Below are 22,737 nucleotides of genomic sequence, written 5' to 3'. Positions count from 1 at the left end.
GTGACCACCTCATTTGGTAGCATGCAGGTCCCTTAAAAATATGCATCATTACTGTTTGTGTTCTTTGAACTTATTACATTTTACTTAAAATATCAATAACACAAGAAAGCAGTCAGTTCAACAGTACAGAGTTACATTTACCCACTGTAGTCTGTAGCTACTTACCATGTGCACATTATAAGTAACTTAACCCCTTACATATTCACACTAGTGCAGGACATTGGCAAGTAAGGAGTTAAAATGAGTTTTAGCAAACACTTTGGGCTAATGCTAGATCATACTGTTTGGTATGTATTACTATGGCCACGTATCCCACACTATTCATGACTTCCCATTCATAAAACACTTTAGGTTATTTCCTGACACATTTACATTTGTCTGCTTATCTTCAAAATATGAAATTAAATAATAATTAACAACAGAACAATTGTTACAGCTCATGCTCTTGTTCTTGTTTAGTTTTTTGGGGGGCGGGGGGGGGGGGGGGGGGTGAGAATATCATATTTATTTTTGTTGATAAAGAAAAACATCACATGGATGCAACTGGGATGTATCATCAGTGTTGTAGCCTGGGGTCGTTGGGTGTTTCGGGTCTCGCAACAACATACACCCTCGCCCAAGTGACCCAGCCGGGGTTGATCAAGCCCCCGACTTACGTCCCAGTAGCTACTAGGGGTGGGACGATATGGGTACCTCACGATACGATATATATCACGATATTAGGCCCACGATAACAATATACATCACAATATTCGACAAGATTCGATATATTGCGATATCACAATATTCGTTATATATTGCAAGAAATTTCACCAACGATATATCACGATAGTCCTTGTATTCAATTCATAAACACATAAAATAGCACCAAACAGTTAAAAATCATCGTTACACAAATACATAGTTGGAAAAACAACGTATCACAAACTTTAAAAAAAAAAAAAAAAAAAAGTTTTTTTTTTACATCGATTTAAAAAATAATAATATCGATTATTTATCGCGGGATAAAGTATCGACATATCGCGATATATCGATATATCGTCCCACCCCTAGTAGCTACCCACGGTCAGTCCTCTTAAGGCAAGACAAGGCCACACAATCTGCTTCTCCGGAACTACTCTGCTGGGGCTGGGGGAGAGGAGAGGCTCTGGCACGTGGAGGGACTAGGCTCTGTGGATGGCCTCCTGCGGGCTTCTCCTTTGTCTCACCAGGTCCAGGACCTGAGCGTTGCACCTGACTCCCCCGTTCCAAACATTTCATTCTGGCGTGACTACATTACATTACAGTCATTTAGCAGATGCTTTAATCCAAAGCGACTTACAATAAGTGCGTTCAACATAGGTAGGCAAGAAAACTACTAATCACCAGAAGTCTTAAGTACATTCTCTTCTAAAACAAGCAACTAAGAGTATACCTCGCGCTATGGTAAAAGTGCAATATATCAGCTACCTACTTTCTTAAACAGATGAGACAAATAGGAAAATCAAATGAGCAAGAGCTAAAATAAATAAGTGTATCAAATAAACAAGATCCAATGAAACAAGAGCTCGTACAACTAATTGACAACAAGTAGGCAAGGCTAAAAGGAAGGGTCAGAGTGGTGTTTCCTGAAGAGGTGGGTGTTCAGCCTGCGGCGAAAGATGGGCAGTGACTCTGCTGTCCTGACATCAGTGGGGAGTTCATTCCACCACTGTGGGGCCAGAACAGAACAAAGCTGTGACCGTGTAGATCGGACAGAAGGACATGTGAGTGACGAGGCAACCAGTCGCCCCGAGGCGGCAGACCGAAGTGGTCGGGCAGGGGTATAATCCTTGACCAGCCAAGAAGGAGCTGTTCCTTTCCTTTGTGGTTGTACTTTGTGAAGTTTGTGCCGCGTCAGGTACCGCTCTCGTCTGATTCGTTTCTTGACAGCCTCGGGCACGTCTGGGATCAAATAGGACAGGACAAATTTTGTCAGGTAGACGACGTGCTGTAGAGGGACAAAGTGGAATAGACAGACATAACAATGCAATGAGCGTGATGAGTTTTATTATATTGTAATAGTTTATGTATGTAATAATTTGAAATGTAACTAATATAAGATGAACCTTAAGTGTTTCTACTACAACACATGTGGTGCAATATAAAGAACTAGGCTTGTTTCTTTGGTATATCAACTTTTACTGTCTTAATTCAACTCGTACAGAACGGGCAAAATCACCACAACACAAATGTTTCTTCTCTCTTCCCCTCCTCCTGCTCTCTCTCGCTCACCCTACCGCTAGACAGAGGAACAATTAATATTTTCAGTATTACACAACTACTGATTATTGTAACTGTAAAACTAAATGTTTTCAGAATCAGTGACATTCTTCCTCAGAGGCGTTCTTACTCACCTCTACAACAACGATGAAAGCCAGTCTGGCGGTGAGCACATGCCAGAAGTAATTACTGTACTCATACTGTCTGGAATGTCCTGGTGGATAGCGGAACCCCCGGTACCTGATGGCAGACAACATTGTTTGTCACATGAAAACAGAGTCCAGGAAAACCAACTGAAGAAGTGGCTTCAAGAACACACCAGATGAAATAAGATGTAACTATCGACACATGGGGAAATTCAGGTGTCAAAGCAAAAGCAGTAGAAAGGATAGACAGACAGACAGACAGACAGACAGATAGATAGATAGATAGATACGGGTCAGAGTAGGACGATAAGAATGAAGAAACACTTTTCATAAATAGCACTAGATATCTGCACTGTGTCTGGCTGAGTTCACTTGTTCTATCAATAAATACAAGTACAAATGTACACTATCACCATAGATCAGGGGTCCTCAAGTACAAATCTTGAAGGTCCACTAGAGCATGAGAGCGGAGCGGAGCGGGTGGAAATGCCGCTTGGCGCTCCAGGGGGCTGGTTTCACGCTCGCTATTCGTTCACCTTTTCTTTATTCTATATTCGTTCACCTTTTCTTTATTTTAGCTGTCATTTCCTCTTTTTCTTTGCCTTCAAACATGGTGTCCACTCTTCAATCAAACATTCTTTAATTATTTCTGCGTCAAGAGAATGGCTTCTTGAGCTTACCCCAAACCCACATTCAAAATGTAGTCTTCTACTGTTGGTAACAGCTGTCTAAGTGTCGGTTCGAGCATACAAACTCACTGCTGCAGAATCGAAAGCTACCGTGTGCTGCTGAACTCTCATGACCCCAGCTAACAGCCAACCAGCGCATCGTTGTCATGGAGATGACACCCCATAATACAAGTGCGCACTTGCACGCGCATTTACTCACACACACACACACAGTCAGTCCACATGCAGAGCGCTGCATGCAGTGAATACAAGGAGAATTCTGACTTGCCGTCTCGGTAACTTGCAGATTAATAGCCTGCCCTACAAATAATATATTGGAGAAAACTTGTATTTGCCCAGGGTCCGCAGGGAGTTGTGCCGCGGTCCGCCTGTTGAGTACCCCTGCCATAGATGATATATAAATGAATATACATCTATCACCACCTGATACATGAACGGATATGTACAGATGATCAACATTGACAGTCTCAACCAAGGGCCAAGGCTTGGATATTTACGATGAGCCCAACACGGAAGCTTATGAATGGCCAGAGTGTGGCACTGTTTTACCCTGCGCCGACCTGCGGTGTCAGAAAGAATTTATTTTAGCGCAAGTGAATGGGTTTTTTGACAAACTTTACACTAGATTTTCTTACCGTAATAAAAATTGTTATAAATTCTATATGCTTCCAGTCGCTAGTTTAAAGCGTTTCCTTTCAATCATCAGGATATGCGTTTTGCTAAATTATGGTCCCATTTATTCTAAAATTGACGATAAAGTAGGCTATGCTACAGGAGGGGCAGGATGATTTGATTGACAACCTACACAACCAATAGCATTCATTCCCCGCCCCGCTCTTGATTGACAAGCTACCCAACCAATAGCATTCTTTGGGGGTTGTTTTCCGGTTCCCTGGTCACATGTCTGGTCTCAACCAATAGCGTTTGAGTTCCGGCGTGGCCAACTGTATATATTAAAGATGGGAGGATACACGTTCCTGAACTATCGGCTTCATTTTCGGTCTGTAGAAAGCAGGGGAGTGGCTTTGTCCATTCATTTTTTACAGTCTATGGTCTCAACCCACAGATCTTGAATGAGACAGGATTGTGTTCCGTACCTGCAGGTGGTGCTGTTGGTGAACCAGTCTGGTGTGCTTGCATTGGTGGGTTTGCTCTGATTGGTGAAGTCTTCTATGTTGAACACAGACAGGGTGTTGTTGAAGTATCCCTCCATGGTGTAGTTACTGTGGTCTCCATACGGGTACACAGAGAAGGACCAGTAGTAGACCAGACGAGGGATCATGTCTGATGTGAAGGCCACGATAATCGCCTAGGTGAGAAGGAGACAGAAATCACTAAATATGGACACTTTCTATCTACTGTATACTATCAATAAAATGCAGAAAAAGCTCAATTAAATAAATACATAAGTATTTTTTTATTTTTTAATAATGTCACTAGTATTTACTCTTACACAAGATGTAACATTATAAATCTTGAATCGTAAATCTTGAGATACATTCCATACATACCAATTCAGTGGGGTGCTTGCATGGGAACCGTGATAGCTCATAAGCTATGACTGTCTTTTTGTTAAATGACAGTCATAAAGTATAAAGCATAAATTAAGAAATTGACTTAATTCCCCGAAAGTACAAATTAAATCATTTAATTCAAGATTAATTAGGGGGTCAAGCACGTAGTGCTTATAGGCACTCTATTGTATTTGTTAGTTGTAATCTTCTTCTTCTTCTTCTTCTTCTTCTTCTTCTTCTTCGTCTGAACTACATGAACCATAAGCTTCTCCTCATGAACATATTTTTAATTATGACCTCTGCACACTGCACAGAACTTTCTACACACAAACTGTGGACCAATATCGAAAAACCCAGTGAAAGAAAAAAAAAGAGAAAAACATTTGCTAATGAAAATTGTAGTTTTATTAAAATGATTCTTCTGCCCCAAACTACATAAATGCAGTGTTACATTTTTATTAAACTTTGAAGTATTGTAGAAGCTCAACAGCACTGAAACACTTTTTACTCCTATGTGTAGTGAAAAATATCACCCTAGCCTCTCGACTTGCCTCCCCCGAACACAGGCCAATTGTGTTTGCATAGACACTCGACAAAGCTGGATGCACTGCGATGGATTTGAACACTATGAGTGAGCACTATGCTCTGAATGGTCGTCAGTACAAAATGCTGTGTGTCTGTGTGTGTGTGTGTGTGTGTGTGTGTGTGTGTGTGTGTGTGTGTGTGTGTGTGTGCGTGTGTGTGTGTGTGCGTGCGCGTGTGCGTGCGTATGTGCGTGCGTGCGTGTTTGTGTGAGTGTGACCAATTTCCCTGTAAATGAATGGATTCCAAAACTTCCAAAAATGTGAGTTGTGTTTTTACATTGTTTTGAGACATGACATGGGAGTCAAAGGAGCTGTCAACACTCACATTTGTTGTCACAGCCAATACGGAGATACACTGCAGGATGGGCAGCCAGAGTCCAATGTCCTTGACCATCTCTGGTATCATTCGACGGTACCAGGTGATCTTCAACGCGTCGATCCGGATTTCAAACAGGTTGTTGAGCAGAGCCAGGACTGGACCCAAGGGAAAGGCGGCCGCAAACATAGTCACAAAGCCGAACTGGATCACTAGGAGATAAGATTTGATGAGTTAGCTCTAGCCGATTGTATATAAATAGATTTTCAGGCCACTACGTGGCCTTCAAACCTAGTCCTATGTTAAATGGGAAATTGTGCATTTATATAGCGCTTTTATCCAAAGTGCTTTACATAGATTGTGCATAATTGCACTGATAAGAGCAATGGTCAACAAACCATTTCAAGTGTTAAACAGTGCTATAACACTGCTGCCAGAAGTGGTCATTTTTTATGAAATTGGTAGTCTGTGGGACCACCCAGCAAGTTTGGAGCCTGTAGTGTGCTGGGAACTGGCTGTATGGCTGTTTAAACCCCAGCCAATAGGAACACAGGGGGGCGGGGCTTAAGCAAGTACAGCCCGTTTCTATTGGCCGTCTAAGGGCGGATTCAAACTCTGGTCCCGGGTTCGCATCCTGGACCACTTGGCAGATATTGTGATAGTGTGAACGTTGCGTATCGTTCCCCGAAACGGATCACCGTACCGTACCGGAACCGCCTGGGGAGGTAGTCTCGGGTCCGATTGCTGTACACTCGGGAACGAAACGCTGCAATGTGAATCCATCCGTACCGACAGGAGGAAGTGGACTGCTAATCATATATCATTTATATATTTTTATCAGAATCAGAATCAGGTTTATTGTCACATCACAGGTTTACAAGGTAAAAAAGTGTGTGAAATTTGTTTTTGTACATCACTCCCATCGCAACGTTAGATTCCGTAGAAATAAGAGTGGGGAGAGAGAAGAAGAAGAGGGGTAGGGGGCAAGTGGGAAGGAGATCAACAAGAGAACAATAGAGGCCAGAAACAAGTTATCTACATATTTACAAAGTACCTGAGATAAGAGACAAACTAAGGTGCCTGAGCATAGCAGCAATGTATGTATACTGTGCATGATATACTTATAGACGCTAAGGTGCTTAGAGAGAAAAAAGAGCGCAATGATAAAAAAATAAAAAAAAAACAAAAAAGGTTTGTGCGTTATACATGGGGATTAAGGTGCAGAGGGTCAGTGCGTGTTCACCTAAGGGTGGACTGACCCTGGTATAATCCGCAAGTAGCTCCATGAGGGAGAGCAACAAAAAGTAATCTTTAGCATTTTGACTAAAGCTTTTGCCACAAAGTGTACCGCTAAAGGCTTTCCTCTGTGTGTATCAACATGTTTCTTAAGATTAGCATTTTGACTAAAGCTTTTGTCACAAACTGTACACCTGAAGGGTTTTTCGCTGGTATGATTCCTCATAAGTCCAAGTCATTTCCTGGTATAATAATCCACAGGTGTGTTCAGGAAGAGCCAGAAAAGTCTGGTGGTGGAACTCTTGATACTGCGGTAGGTCCCCTTGCCCGGTCGCGGTCGTTGTAGGGTTCTGAACAGTCTGTGACTTTATAATGACACTATTTAGCATTAGACATTATTTTAGCTGGGTTATACCTTCTCATAGTTTAACTTGAATTTTGACAATAAATAATAATCCTACACACTGCTTTGGTTGTGTATTCTTGTTCTGTTATTATTGTAACTCAAGACAACGTCAGGAACACAACAACTTTATTATTCACCCTAAACCATAGAGGTATAATATAACTAGAGGGCGGATTGCCCCGCCCCCAGCTATTCATTTCAATGAAAGTGCCTGCCGGAAGTAGAATTATTTAGACGTTTTTGAGACGTTTCGAGCAACCATAGAGTTATGAGCATGCGCACTAGTGTCCTGTTTGTGTCCTACGGCAGCCCGTGTGTTGAGCTATGAACGCGAGATGTTTATTAAATACACTCAAGATGCATATTTATATGTACATGCAGCTTCAATGTTTCTCGTCAACTCTCGGGCCTGCTCTAAACTCTGACAAGTGAATCTTCTTCTGTGAATGACATTCTCTATCTCCCAAAGCCCCATAGTCAACAGCGCCCTCATGAGGCACATATTTACCATTACTGTTGAATGAAGTGTACTCGAGTAGCCTACGGGAGAATTTTGGCCAATTAGACCGGTGGGATTTCTGAAATATGTGATTGTTAGAGGCATTTGGGGGTAAAAGTTGGGAACAAGGCCATTTTACATAATTCAAGGGTGCTGTTCCCAAGCAAAATTCTTAGTGCTTAACCTCCTAATTTGCATATCAAAATGGCTGCCGATTTTGAAGTATTTCTTAAACAACTCTATAACAAAGCAAGCAAATCTGACAAATAAAGTGTATATATTTATGTTCTGAGGGTCATACAATGTGTGAAAGATATTTGTAATGTAATAAATGTAAATACATGTAAATAAATATGCAAATTAGAGGCCAACATTACATAAAATGATGTACCGTAGTACTCAAACGGTGCAAAAGGTGCATCCCCCTTATTTTGTTTCTAATTATCTGTATTTTTGCCATCCTTAGGACATCTAAAATACATACTTTTTCCCCATGCTAAATGTTTAGTTTTTGACCTTCTAATCTGCATATCTGAATGGCTGCCAAATTGGCAAATTCGCACCTTTATCTTCAATAAGTCTGTGGCCAGGCAAGCAAAATTGACAAATGAAGTGTCTATATACAGTTTCTACAATGTGAGTAAAGAATTTGTAAGTAATATAATATGATAATATAATATAATATAATAATCAGCCTACTCCGAAATATGCAAAATAGCGGCCCCCATAACAGATAACGGTTTATTACTCTAAAGATACTGTATTGGCCATTGTTGAACGAAAGTCTAGACACTAGACCACATTCATACAAGGAGGTTGATCATCACTCCGTTGCTGACATGCACACATGGCTGTGCATCGTAACTCAGATTTCCGGCATTTGCAACGACGTGTTGTGCATTGCTTATGGCATGCACATGAAATCATTTCTATAGGCTATACTAGCATGGAACAGGTTGGACTAGGCTAGAGTAGGTTGTACTAGGTTGTACCAGACTCTAATACTCTCTTTTAGGCTTTACTAGTCCCTTGTCAGCCCTGTAGATACTCAGACCATAGGGACTAACCACTGTGTACACAGGCCATAGCTTGTGTGTGCACGAGCAATAGTTTTGCATGAACCTTTGTAGACCATAGTACAGATCTGCCTTGTACAGCCTAATATAGCCTAGTACAGCCTAGCAAAGCCTACTAGAGATTAAAAAATCACACCCCTGTGTGAAGGTAGCGGCGCCTTTGATACATTTTGTCATCGATATGTGTTTATAATGTGTTTATAGCCATGTGTCACGTGAAGCTTGACCAATCACTTTGTTGACGCACCTGACCAATCAGAACGTTGACGCACACGGACAAAGTCAGGTATGGAGCGGCTAGCGCCACTAAAAAGCCTATTAGAGACCAGTAGAGTCTAGTACAGTACAGCCTAGTACATCCAAGACTAGTCCAGCCTTTTGGGAGAACAGACTAGGGGAGGGTGGTATAGGCTATACTAGCATGGAACAGGCTGGACTAGGCTAGACTAGGTTGTACTAGGCTGTTCTAGACTCTAATAGACAGGTTTCCTGTTAGTAAACATTGAGAGGAATATGACCGCGCAGCTGCGGGGGGAAGCCTATGGGTGCGTTTGGAAATTACGCACCGGAGCACACTCGCCTATTAGTTTGTATTGGCCAGTGCGCTCACTGCCGCTCAGGGCTGTATTTTCGAACGCGCCTTCCACCCCCAGGCATGCGCAGATTGCGCATTCTGCTCTGTGATGACGTCGCTCGGAAACCCGTCTATAGGCTCTATTAGGCTGTACTAGGCTCTTGTCCGCCCTGTAGATCCTCAACCCATAGGGACTAACCATTGTGTACACGGGCAATAGCTTGTGTGTGCACGAGAAATAGTTTTGCATGAACATTTGTAGGCCAAAGTAAAGTACTGCCTTCTATAGCCTAATAGAGCCCAGTAAAGCCTAGCAAAGGCTGCTAGAGCTGAAAGCAGACTATTAGAGCCCAGCAGAGACTAGTACAGTAAAACCTAGTACACCCAGGTCTAGCCTAGTCCAGCCTGGTGGGAGAACATAATAGGGGAGGGGGTACCAGGCTATGCTAGGACTGATAAGGCTGGACTAGGATAGATGAGGCTGTACTAGGCTGTACTAGACTCTAATAGGCTATATTAGGCTGTACTATGCTCTTGTCAGCCCTGTAGATCCTCAACCCATAGGGACTAACCACTGTGTATACGGGCAATAGCTTGTGTGTGCACGAGCAATAGTTTTGCATGAACCTTTGTAGACCATAGTACAGATCTGCCTTGCACAGCCTAATAGAGCCTAGTACAGCCTAGCACAGCCTACTAGAGCTTAAAACAGCCTATTATAGACCAGTAGAGTCTAGTATAGTACAGCCTAGTACACCCATGACTAGTCCAGCCTTTTGAGAGAACAGAATAGGGGAGGGGGTACAAGGCTATGGTAGGACTGATAAGGCTGGACTAGGATATGTTAGGCTGTACTAGGTGGTACCAGACTCTAATAGGCTCTATTAGTCTGTGCTAGGCTCTTGTCAGCCCTGTAGATCCTCAACCCATAGGGACTAACCACCGTGTACACGGGCAATAGCTTTTGTGTGCACAAGCAATAGTTTTGCATGAACCTTTGTAGACCATAGTACAGATCTGCCTTGCACAGCCTAATAGAGCCTAGTACAGCCTAGCACAGCCTACTAGAGCTTAAAACAGCCTATTATAGACCAGTAGAGTCTAGTATAGTACAGCCTAGTACACCCATGCCTAGTCCAGCCTTCTGGGAGAACAGAATAGGGGAGGGGGTACAAGGCTATGCTAGGACTGATAAGGCTGGACTAGGATAGATTAGGCTGTACTAGGCTGTACTAGACTCTAATAGGCTCTATTAGGCTGTGCTAGGCTCTTGTCAGCCCTGTAGATACTCAGACCATAGGGACTAACCACTGTGTACACGGGCTATAGCTTGTGTGTGCACGAGCAATAGTTTTGCATGAACCTTTGTAGACCATAGTACAGATCTGCCTTGTACAGCCTAATATAGCGTTGTACAGACCAGCACAGCCTACTGGAATTTAAAACAGTCTATTAGAGACCAGTAGAGTCTACAACAGTAAAGCCTAGTACACCCATAGCCTAGTCCAGCCTTTTGATGGAACAGACTAGGGGACGGCGATTTAGGCTATACTAGCATGGAACAGACTGGACTAGTTAAGACTAGGTTGTACTAGGCTCTATTAGGTTGTACTAGGCTGTACTAGTCCCTTGTCAGCCCTGTAGATACTCAGACCATTGGGATTAACCACTGTGTACACGGGCAATAGTTTGTGTGTGCACGACCAATAGTTTTTTTTCCCTGTTGGCCATCTAAGTGTACCTTTAGCCATCCCCATCCCACTCTATATAGTTGTGTTGAAAGTAGTTTGTGTTCAGTTATAGTTCTGTGGCTCTAACTCCTCCTGGGGGTGAGTTATACAAGATAGAAATCCCCATGATAGCGTATTTATGGAACGTCACATTTATTTTTTGGTCATCAGGGGCCAAATGTACCAGGATTTTTACATCATCTAAATATTTATTTTAGATGTCCTAAGGATGGTAAAAATACAGATAAGTAGAGATAAAATAAAATAAGGGGGATGCGGATGGATCACTTTAAGTACGAAACCGTTTTCTGTAATAGTGGCCTCTAATTTGCATATTTATCTACATTATTTACATTTATTTACATCTATTACATTATAAATACCTTCCACACATTGTCTGACCCTCAGAATATAAATATATAAACTTTATTTGTCAGATTTGATTGCTTTGTTATAGAGTTATTTAAGAAATACTTCAAAATCGGCAGCCATTTTGATATGCAAATTAGGAGGTTAAGCACTAAGAATTTTGCTTGGGAACAGTGTTTTTCTGATTCAGCACCCTTGAATTATGTAAAATGGCCTTGTTCCCAACTTTTACCCCCAAATGCCTCTAACCTCCTTATAGAAGGCCTTTTTCCTGAAATCCCTCCTGTCTAAATGTGAATGCTGGCCAGCTGCGAGAGGCCAATCGTACTCGGGAACGGTTCGAATCAATCGGACCCAGTCTGAATCCACCCTAAGAATCCAACCTAAGAGAACCTACCAAGCTATGAGCTTTTAGCATGCTGGGCAATGGAGTTATGTCTGTTTAAAACCCAGCCAATTGGAACAGAGAGGGGGTGGGGCTATAATGGATGAACCTTCCTAACGATGATGTCACTGGTTTCTGAAGTGTCCACAGCCTTTCTATGAGACACAGACTGAGTAGAACAAAATGACACCATTTTATCAGGATCTTTAGTCGTCAGCCATTAAAGTCGTCCTATAATGGCAGTTTGAATGTAGCTTGTTTTCGCCAAAAAGCAACAGAAAGCAGAGAAAATGTAAGTAATTAGAGTACATTTGTATAAATTCTTTGATACTAAACAAAACCAGCTCCATTTTGTTCCCTCTAGCGTAAACCACTGAAAACAGCCCATCCCTATTGGCCGGTTAAGAGCACCCACCAAGTTTGGGGCCTTTAGCATGCTGGGAACTGAGTTATGGCTGTTTAAAGCCCAGCCAAAAGGAACACAGAGGGGGCAGGGCTTAAGCAATTACAGCGTGTCCCTATTGGCTGTATTTTTTTATTTTTTTTATATTATTGCGCTCTTTTTTCTCTCTAAGCACCTTAGCGTCTATAAGTATATCATGCACAGTATACATACATTGCTGCTATGCTCAGGCACCTTAGTTTGTCTCTTATCTCAGGTACTTTGTAAATATGTAGATAACTTGTTTTTGGCCTTCTATTGTTCTCTTGTTGATCTCCTTCCCACTTGCCCCCTACCCCTCTTCTTCTTCTCTCTCCCCACTCTTCTTTCTACGGAATGTAACGTTGCGATGGGAGTGATGTACAAAAACGAATTTCACCCACTTTTTTACCTTGTAAACCTGTGATGTGACAATAAACCTGATTCTGATTCTGTATAAGAGCACCTACCAAGTTCAGGGCGTTTAGCATGCTGGGAACTGGAGTTATGGCTGTTTAAAGCCCAGCTAATAGGAACACAGAGGTGGTGGGGCTTAAGCAACTACAGCCTGTCCCTTCTGGCCGTCTAAGATTACCGACCAAGTTTGGGGTCTTTAGCATGCAGGGAACTGGAGTTAAGGCTGTTTAAACCCCAGCCAATAAGAACACGGGGGGGGGGGGGGGGGGCGGGGGGGAGTGCAATGGTGCACACACACGTGGTCCCTGGTGTTCCCTGGTGTGATGGCAGACCCCTGCCAAGTTTGGTGCGGATCGGAGCAACGGTGCGCATCGCAGGTCTGCATGTTCCGTTTGTGACGTTCACCCACCGACCGTCCTCCCACGGCCGCCCACCGTCCAACGGCAATTTTAATATAGGATTGTGTGCAGACACGCACGCACGCACGCACGCACGCACGCACACAAATGCATACGCACACGCACACGCACACACACACACACACACACACACACACACACACACACACACACACACACACACACACACACACACACACACACACACACACACACACACACACACACAACCCATCACCTTACCCATCTCCAAGTATTCATAGAACACTCCCAGTTCTTTGCTTTTATCCAGATGGTAGTCTTGTTCCCAGCGTGGAATCTCTGTCTGATCTGCCTCCGAACCCTTACTTCTCAAGTTCTTACACCACGCACGGAGGAGCCTGACAGACCATAAAGTACAGGAGAATGGACAGAATGGATAGAAAGGATTATTGTACTAAACTTTGTGCAAATTAACTGGAAATGCAAATTATTACTATTGTGTGACAGTAAGCACTAGACAATAATTACTTTAACAATTTAATTTTTTTGCAAATAAAAAGGGATGTATTAAAGCTTCTCTCTCCAAGTTACATGTTGGAGAATGTCCCAGAGTCCCAGAGTTGCTTGATGCTGTCCCAGATAGCTTTCAAACCCAAGATCACAGCCAGCTTGATGGTCAACTCCATCATACAGCCCCCAGGGTCACACTACAACACCAAGATAAACAGCAACGGTTACAACCAATATAAGTTCCTAATTTCAGAATTCCAGTTTAAAGTAGCATTATGTAACTTTGTTCTCCTACCCCGGATGTGAACCCGGTTTCCTGCGCAAGGGCTGACATTTTCATCATTGAGCCAATCTGGGATCCCAGGTAAAAAAAAAAACGAAAAACAGCGCCCCCAGCGTTTTTCACTTTTGCATTTGACTCTGGGGGGAGTGATAAAATAAGGTGACTCCACACCAGACAGACTAGTTCTGACTACTTCAGACTACTTCAGACTGCAACAGACTGGTATTTGGTTGGCAAAAGTTGGTATTTAGTCTGTCAGCCGACTTGCCCTTTGATATGCTAATGCGAATCAGAATCAGAATCAGAATCAGAATCAGGTTTATTGTCACATCACAGGTTTACAAGGTAAAAAAGTGGGTGAAATTCGTTTTTGTACAACACTCACATCGCAACGTTAAATTCCGTAGAAAGAAGGGTGGGGAGAGAGAAAAAGAAGAGGGGTAGGGGGTTAAGTGGGAAGGAGATCAACAGAGAACAATGGAAGGCCAAAAAAAACAAGTTATCTACATATTTACAAAGTACCTGAGATAAGAGACAAACTAAGGTGCCTGAGCATAGCAGCAATGTATGTATACTGTGCATGATATACTTATAGACGCTAAGGTGCTTAGAGAGAAAAAGAGCGCAATAATAAAAAATCAAAAAAAGTTTGTGCGTTATACATGGGGATTAAGGTGCAGAGGGTCAGTGCGTGTTCACCTAAGGGTGGACTGACCCTGGTATAATCCGCAAGTAGCTCCATGAAGGAGAGCAACAAAAAGTAATCAGAATAACTTCCAGCCCAATCTAGAAACCCATCACCAAAGAAAAAGGAAAAACAGCGCCCTCTGCTGTTCTTGAGAGATTACTTTCAGCCTAGTTGCCAGGTCTGCTTATTATAAGCGACTTTGGGCTTGTTTCCTTGCAAAGTCACTTGGATGTTCCCAGCGTTTTTTCTTTTTTTCTTCACTGACTTGCAGTGTAGTACATTTACTCAAGTACTGTACTTAAGTACAATTTTGAGGTACTTTTACTTTACTGGAGTATTTCCAATTGTCTATACTTTTACTCCACAACAATTATTTGAAATGTTTAATACTAGTTACTTTGCAGATATAAATCATTATGAAACATACATTAACCACTTTAGCCCTATTGTATACCTATAAGCTATTTGAAAATAGCAGATCTGCAAGCTCACAGCGTGTTGCAATGCATGCGTTCTGAGCTTGTAGATCTGCTATTTTCAAACATTTTAGTACTTTTACCTTTGGTACTTTAAAGACGCACTGAAGTGACATTTTCGGTCATTTTATTTTGAAGGTTCAGCCTGAAACGTCGGCTCTGTAATGTTTCCATTCTATGATCATACACCAAGCATACAACGACGTGCGTTCAATGGGCTTTATTATCGAGCTTGCTCATACAGAGTGCTGATACTGAATGACTGAAATGAATGAATCGCTTCCTGCTTATAGCAGTGTCCAACAGGTGGCGTAGTGGCACAAGTCATCAACATTTGCTGAACATCATATTGCTTTCTTTTTTTTTTCTTTCTTTAACAATTGTCCAAAACACTGTGCAAACAAAGTAAACATTTAGCTTACACGTTAAAGCTTCAAACCTCAAGTACTGAACATCACATTGATGTGGAAACATAACAGAACATCATACACACATTATCAATGTCAAAATTAGCATCATACTCATTCTTTGAATATGGCAAATCTGTTTCAAAATATTTGGCTTCTTCACATAAGTCTGAACACTCATAAAACAAACAAATAATAAGGTGCATTTCAAACACTTCATTTTAGATGAATCAGTCCATTTTCATTTAGTGCACAACCGGTCTCTTTTTTTTTTTTTTTTAGTTTAGGTAATGTCCGTGTTTGTCAAAACCTGTAAAAAGGTTGACAAATCGCACAGCAGTCCATACACTAAGTATATTCCTGTAGGTAAGTGGGAGGACGTCTGTTGTGTCGTGTGGGGTACCTCGGTGGTGTTGTAGTTGTAGAGGCATCACTGTACTCACGATCACTGTACTCACGATCACTGTACTCACGATCGTCGTCATCAGGAGCTATTGGGATGGTCAGTAGTTCTGGAGCTATCTTTTTGAAGAATGATGAGTTCCTGACGATGGAGTGTCCGTCTCTGGATGCCGTCACCATGGAGCCTTTGGTCTTGGTCACTGTGTATGGCTCGCAGTTATATGGCGTGGTGAGCTTGTTCTTTTTCGGCTGCCGATGAAGCACAGTGTCACCTGAGAGATAAGAGTGTGTGCTTTCGCACGACGATTAGAGTCTGCGTGTGACTTCATCTTGGCCTTAGCTTTGTCATCTTTTGCTCTCACTTCAGTATCTGAACTGTTGCTTGCAGTGTGAGTGAATGATGGAATCTTTGTGAACATCTTGCGTTGAAATAACAACTCAGCAGGTGAGCTTTCTGTTGTGCTGTGAGGTGTGGATCTATACTCACGCAGAAAGATGTTCAGGTACTGTTTCCAGTGCATTCCTTGGGTATTGGCCACACGAATGGCTTTGCCCAGCGTGCGCATGAATCTCTCAGCTGTAGCGTTGGCTTGGGGCCACAGTGGTGTGATCCGGCGGTGATGGAATCCCAGGTAATCTGCAAACTGGGAGAACTGGTCACTATTGAACGGGGGACCATTGTCTGTTTTCAAAATACGAGGAATTCCTAGCATGGAGAAGACTTTGTCCATGACTGGAATGACTGTGTTAGCTGAAGTTGATCTTACACTCTCAACAACTGGGTAGCGTGTGTATTCATCAATGATAACAAGCAGGTACTCTCCAGTTGGAAGTGGTCCATAGAAGTCTGCACTCACGCTATGCCAGGGAGTTTCTGGTAGAGCTGACATTTTTAGTGGCTCGGCGTGTGCAACTGGTGTGCTGGCTTGACATGCGAGACAGTTGTGTACTGCTGCTTCTGCTCTGCGATCAATGTCTGGAAACCATACCTTGGTTCTGAGTAGTGCTTTAGTCTTGACAATGCCCTGATGTCCTTCATGGGCTAGCTGCAATACTTTGTCTTGTAGGGCAGGGGGAATTACTATTCTTGTGCCCCGCAGTACAACATCTGATGTGTGTGACACTGTCAGTTCACTGCTCACTCGTTTGAACTGTTTTAGTATGTCAGCATGTCGTGACTGGTCAATTTTGTGCCATGTATTGTGTCTGATGCATTCACTGACCTCTTGCAGGATTGGGTCTTTCAGTGTCTCTGTCTTGATCTCGGTGAGTGTCATGGCTTTGGGTGTTGCATGGCTCACAATGAAGTTTACATACTCCTCAGCTACTTTTGCTGCACGTGTGCTTTCAATTTTCTCTGACAGGATTGGGTGACGAGACATAGTCAGCTGGGTTGTCAGCACCCTTTCTGTATTCCACCCTGAAGTTGTAGGGCTGAAGCCTCAGTCCCCATCTCTCGATCCTTGCAGGTGGTTTTGATCTGGGATTGTTCCATATGATTTCTAGTGCTTTGTGATCGGTCACTAGAGTTAAAGGATGACCATATATGTACAAGTGGAAGTGCTCACAACTCCACACAATGGCCAGGGCTTCCTTTTCTGTCTGTGAGTATCTCCTCTCCACATCGCTCAGAGACCGACTGGCATATGCAATTATGTACTTCACCCCCTTTTCATCTTTTTGGCAGAGGATTGCACCCAGTCCGACAGGGCTAGCATCCACAATCAGTTCAGTCTCTCTGCTTGGGTAGAAGTATGACATAGTGGCTTCGCTGGTTAGACTCTCCTTTAGAGTCTGTAGTGAAGCTTGCTGTTCTGGACCCCATATCCATGGTGTGTACTTTCTGGTGAGCCTACAAAGTGGTTCTGAGATGGAGGAGAAGTCTTTTATAAACCTGGAACAGTAGTTGGTCATGCCTGCAGACTTTTGATATCACTTGGAGTCTGGGGGTCTGCAGCATAATGGACTGCAGCTACCTTCTTGGGATCAGCTGAAACGCCTTCTGCAGAGAAAATGAAACAAAAAACTCGAGCCTGGACTTGTTAAACTCACATTTTTCACGATTGAGTGTGAGACCGCTTTCTTTGAGTCTCTTGAACAGCGCTCGGAGGTTGTCGTCATGTTCATTCTGGGAGGCACCATAGACTATGATGTCATCGCTGAGGTTCTTTACACCACAGAGACCTTGCAGTGACTGGCATATGGCGTTCTGGAACACCTCAGCAGCAGAAGATATTCCAAAACTCAGACGTTTGTAACGCCTCAATCCGAGGTGAGTTGTGAATGTGGTGATATATCTGCTGTCTGGATGAAGCTCTAGCTGGTGGTATCCAGCTCTCAGATCCAATTTGGAGAACACAGTTGCTCCATTCAACTCATGCACCACGTCATCCATCGTGGGAGTGATGTGACGTTCTCTTTCTATGGCTGTGTTAGCTTGGCGCATGTCGACACAGATTCTGACCTTGTCTGGGGCTTTAGGCTTGGGAGCCGCAACAATAGGTGAGACCCATGGTGTGGGGCCAGTGACCTCCTCAATGATGTCATCTGCTTCCAATTTACGAAGCTCATCCTCAACCTTCTGGCGGATGTGGAATGGCACTCGTCGGTGTGGTTGGCATGTGGGTTTAATGTCAGGGTTTATATGTAGTTTTATCTGACAGTCTTTCAGTTGTCCTATGCCTTGAAACAGCTCAGGATGGCTTGCGACCAGCTCATCTGCAACTGTGCAACACTGTGGTGTGGATGACACTGTGGTGACTATTTTAATCAGACCCAGTGCTTTGGATGTCTTGTAGCTCAGAATATTGAAACAGTCACCTTTAATGACAAAGAATGTGCATTGTGCCATCTTCTGTCCTTTCTCCACACTGCACTTGAACTCACCACTCACGGGTAAGGGAACATCGGAGCGGAAGGCTTAAATCTTGGTTGTAGTGGAGCTGAGTTGTGGACGTGGCATCAGTTTATCAAAACTTTTCTCACTGATGCAGTTTGCTGATGCTCCTGAATCAATCAGAACAGACATGCTACTGCCATTCAGCATGACCTGGGTCTGTGGCAACTCTGAAATCGTGTCAGCATCAACTGCAAACACATAGCCATCATCACTACTGGAGGAGCCACGCTCTGTTTGCTCATCTGCAGTCTTTGTTACGTGATGGACCTTCTTTGGGTCATATCTGGCTTTGTTTTGTGGTCGTCTTGAGTTGGTGTCTTTGGATGTTGAACGGCACTGACTTGCAAAATGATTTAATTTACCACAGGCTCTACATTCCTTGTTTTTAGCTGGGCATTCACCATCATGGGGATAATTACCTCCACAGTTCCTGCATTGGTTGGAAGTGGAACGTTTTTCGGGCCATCTGCTGCTCTTTGGATGCCTTGTCTGATCCAGTGCGTTGACTGCAGCCGCAGCGCCTCTCTCTATGCCAGATGCATGCATCTCAGACAGTTGCAGTGTCCTTCCATGGTCAAGGAGCTCCCCTAGTGTTAGGTCAGGTTCCCTCAGTGCCTTTCTGCGTAGCCTGGATGATGTACAGCTCTGTTTGATTTGTGTTTTAATCTCTGCATCAATAGCTGCAAACTCACAGTTTTTAGCCAACATCCTCAGCCTGGTGTTATAACTGTCCAGATTTTCTCCTGGTTCTTGCATGGCTTTTCTGAAGATATACACTTGGTACTGAACATTTTTCTTTGGTGAGAAATAGCCAGATAACTTCTGCTTTGTGGCAGCATAATCATCATCGTCTGCTGCTAACATGTCATAGATATCATGTACACTTTCTCCTGCTATGTGTAGCAACAATGCTTTCAGCCTAGCATCTCCAGTAATATTCATTTCAGTTGTATAATTTCCAAACCTTTGCACCCATTTGGTCCAGCGTAGTCTGGGAGGCATTGCCTCGGAGTTTGGACAGCGGGGGCGCGGCCACTGCGTTGTGATTCAAATCAACAGCCAATGAAGAATAGGGGGCGGGATCCACATGCAGTGGGTGTTGCATCTAAATAGGATCGACGGGAAGCAATTTCCCCTTGAGAAATTTCGACCGCCATTGTTGTGTACTGCTGTTTGCCTCTCGTCGGACTTTTTAGACGAGTTGCAACCGGTAAGAGGCGTGTCCGCTCAGATTCAGAGCGTGACGTACATCCCGCCCACAAATACAGGGGGTTTGGCCCAGAAGTTCCTCGCCGAGCCGGCGAAAACTTCTGGGAACTCAGATTAGGTCCAGCGTGGTCCAACAGAGCTTGGATCTGTTTCGGTGTCAAAGGGTAGAAGAGCTGTGTGTGCAGCCAAAGACATGTTTGAGGTCTCTTAAGTGCTGTTGTTTATTAGCCGTTAGCATTAGCGTCCTTTGTTTATGTCCGTTTGACTTTTCTCCGTCGTCTTTTTTTTTTCTTTCTTCACAACGTGTATTTTCCGTTTACACCTCGTCGCCAATGTAATGTTTCCATTCTATGATCATACACCAAGCATACAACGACGTGCGTTCAATGGGCTTTATTATCGAGCTTGCTCATACAGAGTGCTGATACTGAATGACTGAAATGAATGAATCGCTTCCTGCTTATAGCAGTGTCCAACAGGTGGCGTAGTGGCACAAGTCATCAACATTTGCTGAACATCATAGGCTCAACGACTCTAAACCAATCAGAAGGTCCCATCCCTTCAGGCTATGGGACGTTGGATCTCAATCACTTCAGCCGGCTAGTGTTTGTTTACAAGTGAGAGAGAGACGGCCAGTGAAGCACGTTTTCTACTACCTGGCTTATTTCTAACCTATAATGTTTTCAGATACATATTTTAGTGTGCAGATGAAGTTTAAAATGAGTAATACACTCATCTTCAATGAGATTCAAAACGGAGTATCTCTGTAATTTAAATCAGCTGTGTTTGGAGAGCTGCATCTATGGGAATCAAACAGGTGCATGTAATCAAGATTCATTTATTTTCATGAAGGCTGCTTTATGTCATCACGCAGCACGTTTTCGTTTACAGGAAGTAATTAAGATTGGCTTTTTAGGGACTTTAGATGTAAAAAAATACACAAAAATGTTTGTTTTTTTTCATTTTTTTTTGCATCTATTGTTAGGTATGCCCATATGATGACCACGGATATGCTCTAAAAGTGTGAAAAATATATTTTTCATTTCACTACACCTTTAAGTACATTTTTATACCAATACTTTAGTACTTTTACTCAAGTAAATGTTGAATTCCGGACTTTTACTTGTAACAGACTCAGAGTACATCTATTGCATTCAAGCCTGGAATTTCGTCATTTTAAGGGCAAGGCCACTTGGCCTTTGGTGTTGTAATTTTTTGGAGGGCACAAAGGCCAAATGCCAGGGCAGGAAGGCCATCCAAAAAAATAATAAAGACTTTAAGTCCAAAAATGATTTTTAAGTCCACGGAAATAATGCATTTAACTTGAAGGTTAAGGATGATTGTATTTTAATATATTATAAGAATAGTATAACTATCTGTGAAATATAACCCATTTATTTCACAAAATAATGTGTTGGCAAATGACCAATATTTAGTTATATAGGTTTCAATATGTCACATTCAGCCCTGGACTTCACTGACTGAAGTAGGGGTCACATTAATCACATTAGATTCACAGAATGTATTTTCCCCACAAGTTATTTTCATTCAAATGAAATGTGATTGAACTTGCACTAATAATGACTGTAGTTGATTTTTCACTATTTGAAATATAGTATTTCTTAATTATTAATAATTACAGCTTGTAGATTGGCTATTTTCACGATTTTAAATTGTTTTTAAATAATAATAAAAAAGGAACATACAAGATTTCCACCCGACAGCCATAATATATAGCCAATATATGGTTCTGTATCAGTATATGAGTCAGTTTTTGCTGTTTAGCGACGCTGTTTTGAAACTGCTACTACTGCAAAATGGAATGTCGCCGATTGAAAATTTCTTCTCTGGGCCACTCACACAACTACCCTGTGTGTCTAAAAACAGTTGAACACGCGATCATAAGGGATTTAGCGAGGTCTGTGGCGAGGTGAAAAAGTAAGTGAGTTTTCCGTTCACATGGCGATACATGGTGTTGTTACACTGGGCTGGAGGAGAAGGACTCCACCCCGATCGGAATGTTTGTTGTCTGAGCGGCGTGCACGACTCGCCTGTGTGTTTAGAAACGATTGGACTTGCAATCATAATGGGAAAAAAAGTGAATTTTTTAAAGTTATAAAAAACACTAAATCGCTGGCAGTGGGCAAACACAGACAGAAATAAGTCTGGCAGGGAATGAGTTAACTGTTCCAGAGAGAGGGGCTCGAGTCGCAAAGCGAGTGTGTTTCATTCAACCAAAATCAGTCACTTGCGTTTCAAATCGTATTCATTGATCGGCTGGTGATATAACTTAACTGACACGGTATTTATAAACATACTTGTGGATTACGGAGACATTTTTATTAAATCTTGATGTGTGCTGTGCACTATTTGTGTCCGTCCGGGCCGCGGACCATATGTTTCGCGTCACAGACCTAGAAACTCTGTGGAGACTGAAGCGGCTTTGATTGGTTAAAGCACAGCTTACTTCCTGATCTAAGGCCCGCCCACTTGTAGGCCAATGTTCACACGTTATGAACGGGGGTCACGACAGATTCAATAGCGCAGCTCTGACTCTGTTCTTGAGAGATTATCATTGAGCTAATAGAGCCTGCCTGCTTGCTCAGGGGATAAATTGAATCTTGACCATTAGGTCAAAATTTGTGTCAGACTGTGTCTAGGTGAGACATGACCTTTGACACGATCTAAATGTCTCAATAGAAGAGCAGGGTGACAAAATACAACCACCCAAAACGTTTTTTGTATCAACATACTCTACCATACAGATTGTATAAGTTATATTGTATTAACATACTCGGCACTGCATGAACCACCGGTTTGAACTGGCTGTATTATAACACACGCATGCAAGCACGCACGCACACACATCCACACACAAGT

The 22,737-nt window shown here is 42.7% G+C and overlaps 1 protein-coding gene across 1 annotated transcript in view; it reads right to left on the bottom strand.

Moving 5' to 3' along the window:
* Window positions 1-22,737, bottom strand: part of LOC311058170 (anoctamin-6-like) — a gene marked incomplete at its 3' end in the record, with an annotated part of 64,541 nt that overhangs the window by 6,493 nt on the left and 35,311 nt on the right. The window contains exons 14-19 of the mRNA XM_084075521.1: window positions 13,575-13,690; window positions 13,245-13,381; window positions 5,500-5,702; window positions 4,174-4,385; window positions 2,376-2,481; window positions 1,817-1,969 (exon numbers count right to left, since the gene is read on the bottom strand). Of these exons, the coding sequence (XP_083931647.1) occupies window positions 1,817-1,969; window positions 2,376-2,481; window positions 4,174-4,385; window positions 5,500-5,702; window positions 13,245-13,381; window positions 13,575-13,690 (927 nt within the window). The remainder of the gene's footprint in view (window positions 1-1,816; window positions 1,970-2,375; window positions 2,482-4,173; window positions 4,386-5,499; window positions 5,703-13,244; window positions 13,382-13,574; window positions 13,691-22,737) is intronic.

This window comes from Gymnoscopelus microlampas (assembly GCF_963454915.1).
Source record: "Gymnoscopelus microlampas genome assembly, chromosome: 13".
Taxonomy (NCBI): Eukaryota; Metazoa; Chordata; class Actinopteri; order Myctophiformes; family Myctophidae; genus Gymnoscopelus; species Gymnoscopelus microlampas.
The sequence above is the reverse complement of the archived record's forward strand: the minus strand, read 5'-3'. Positions and strand labels throughout refer to the sequence as shown.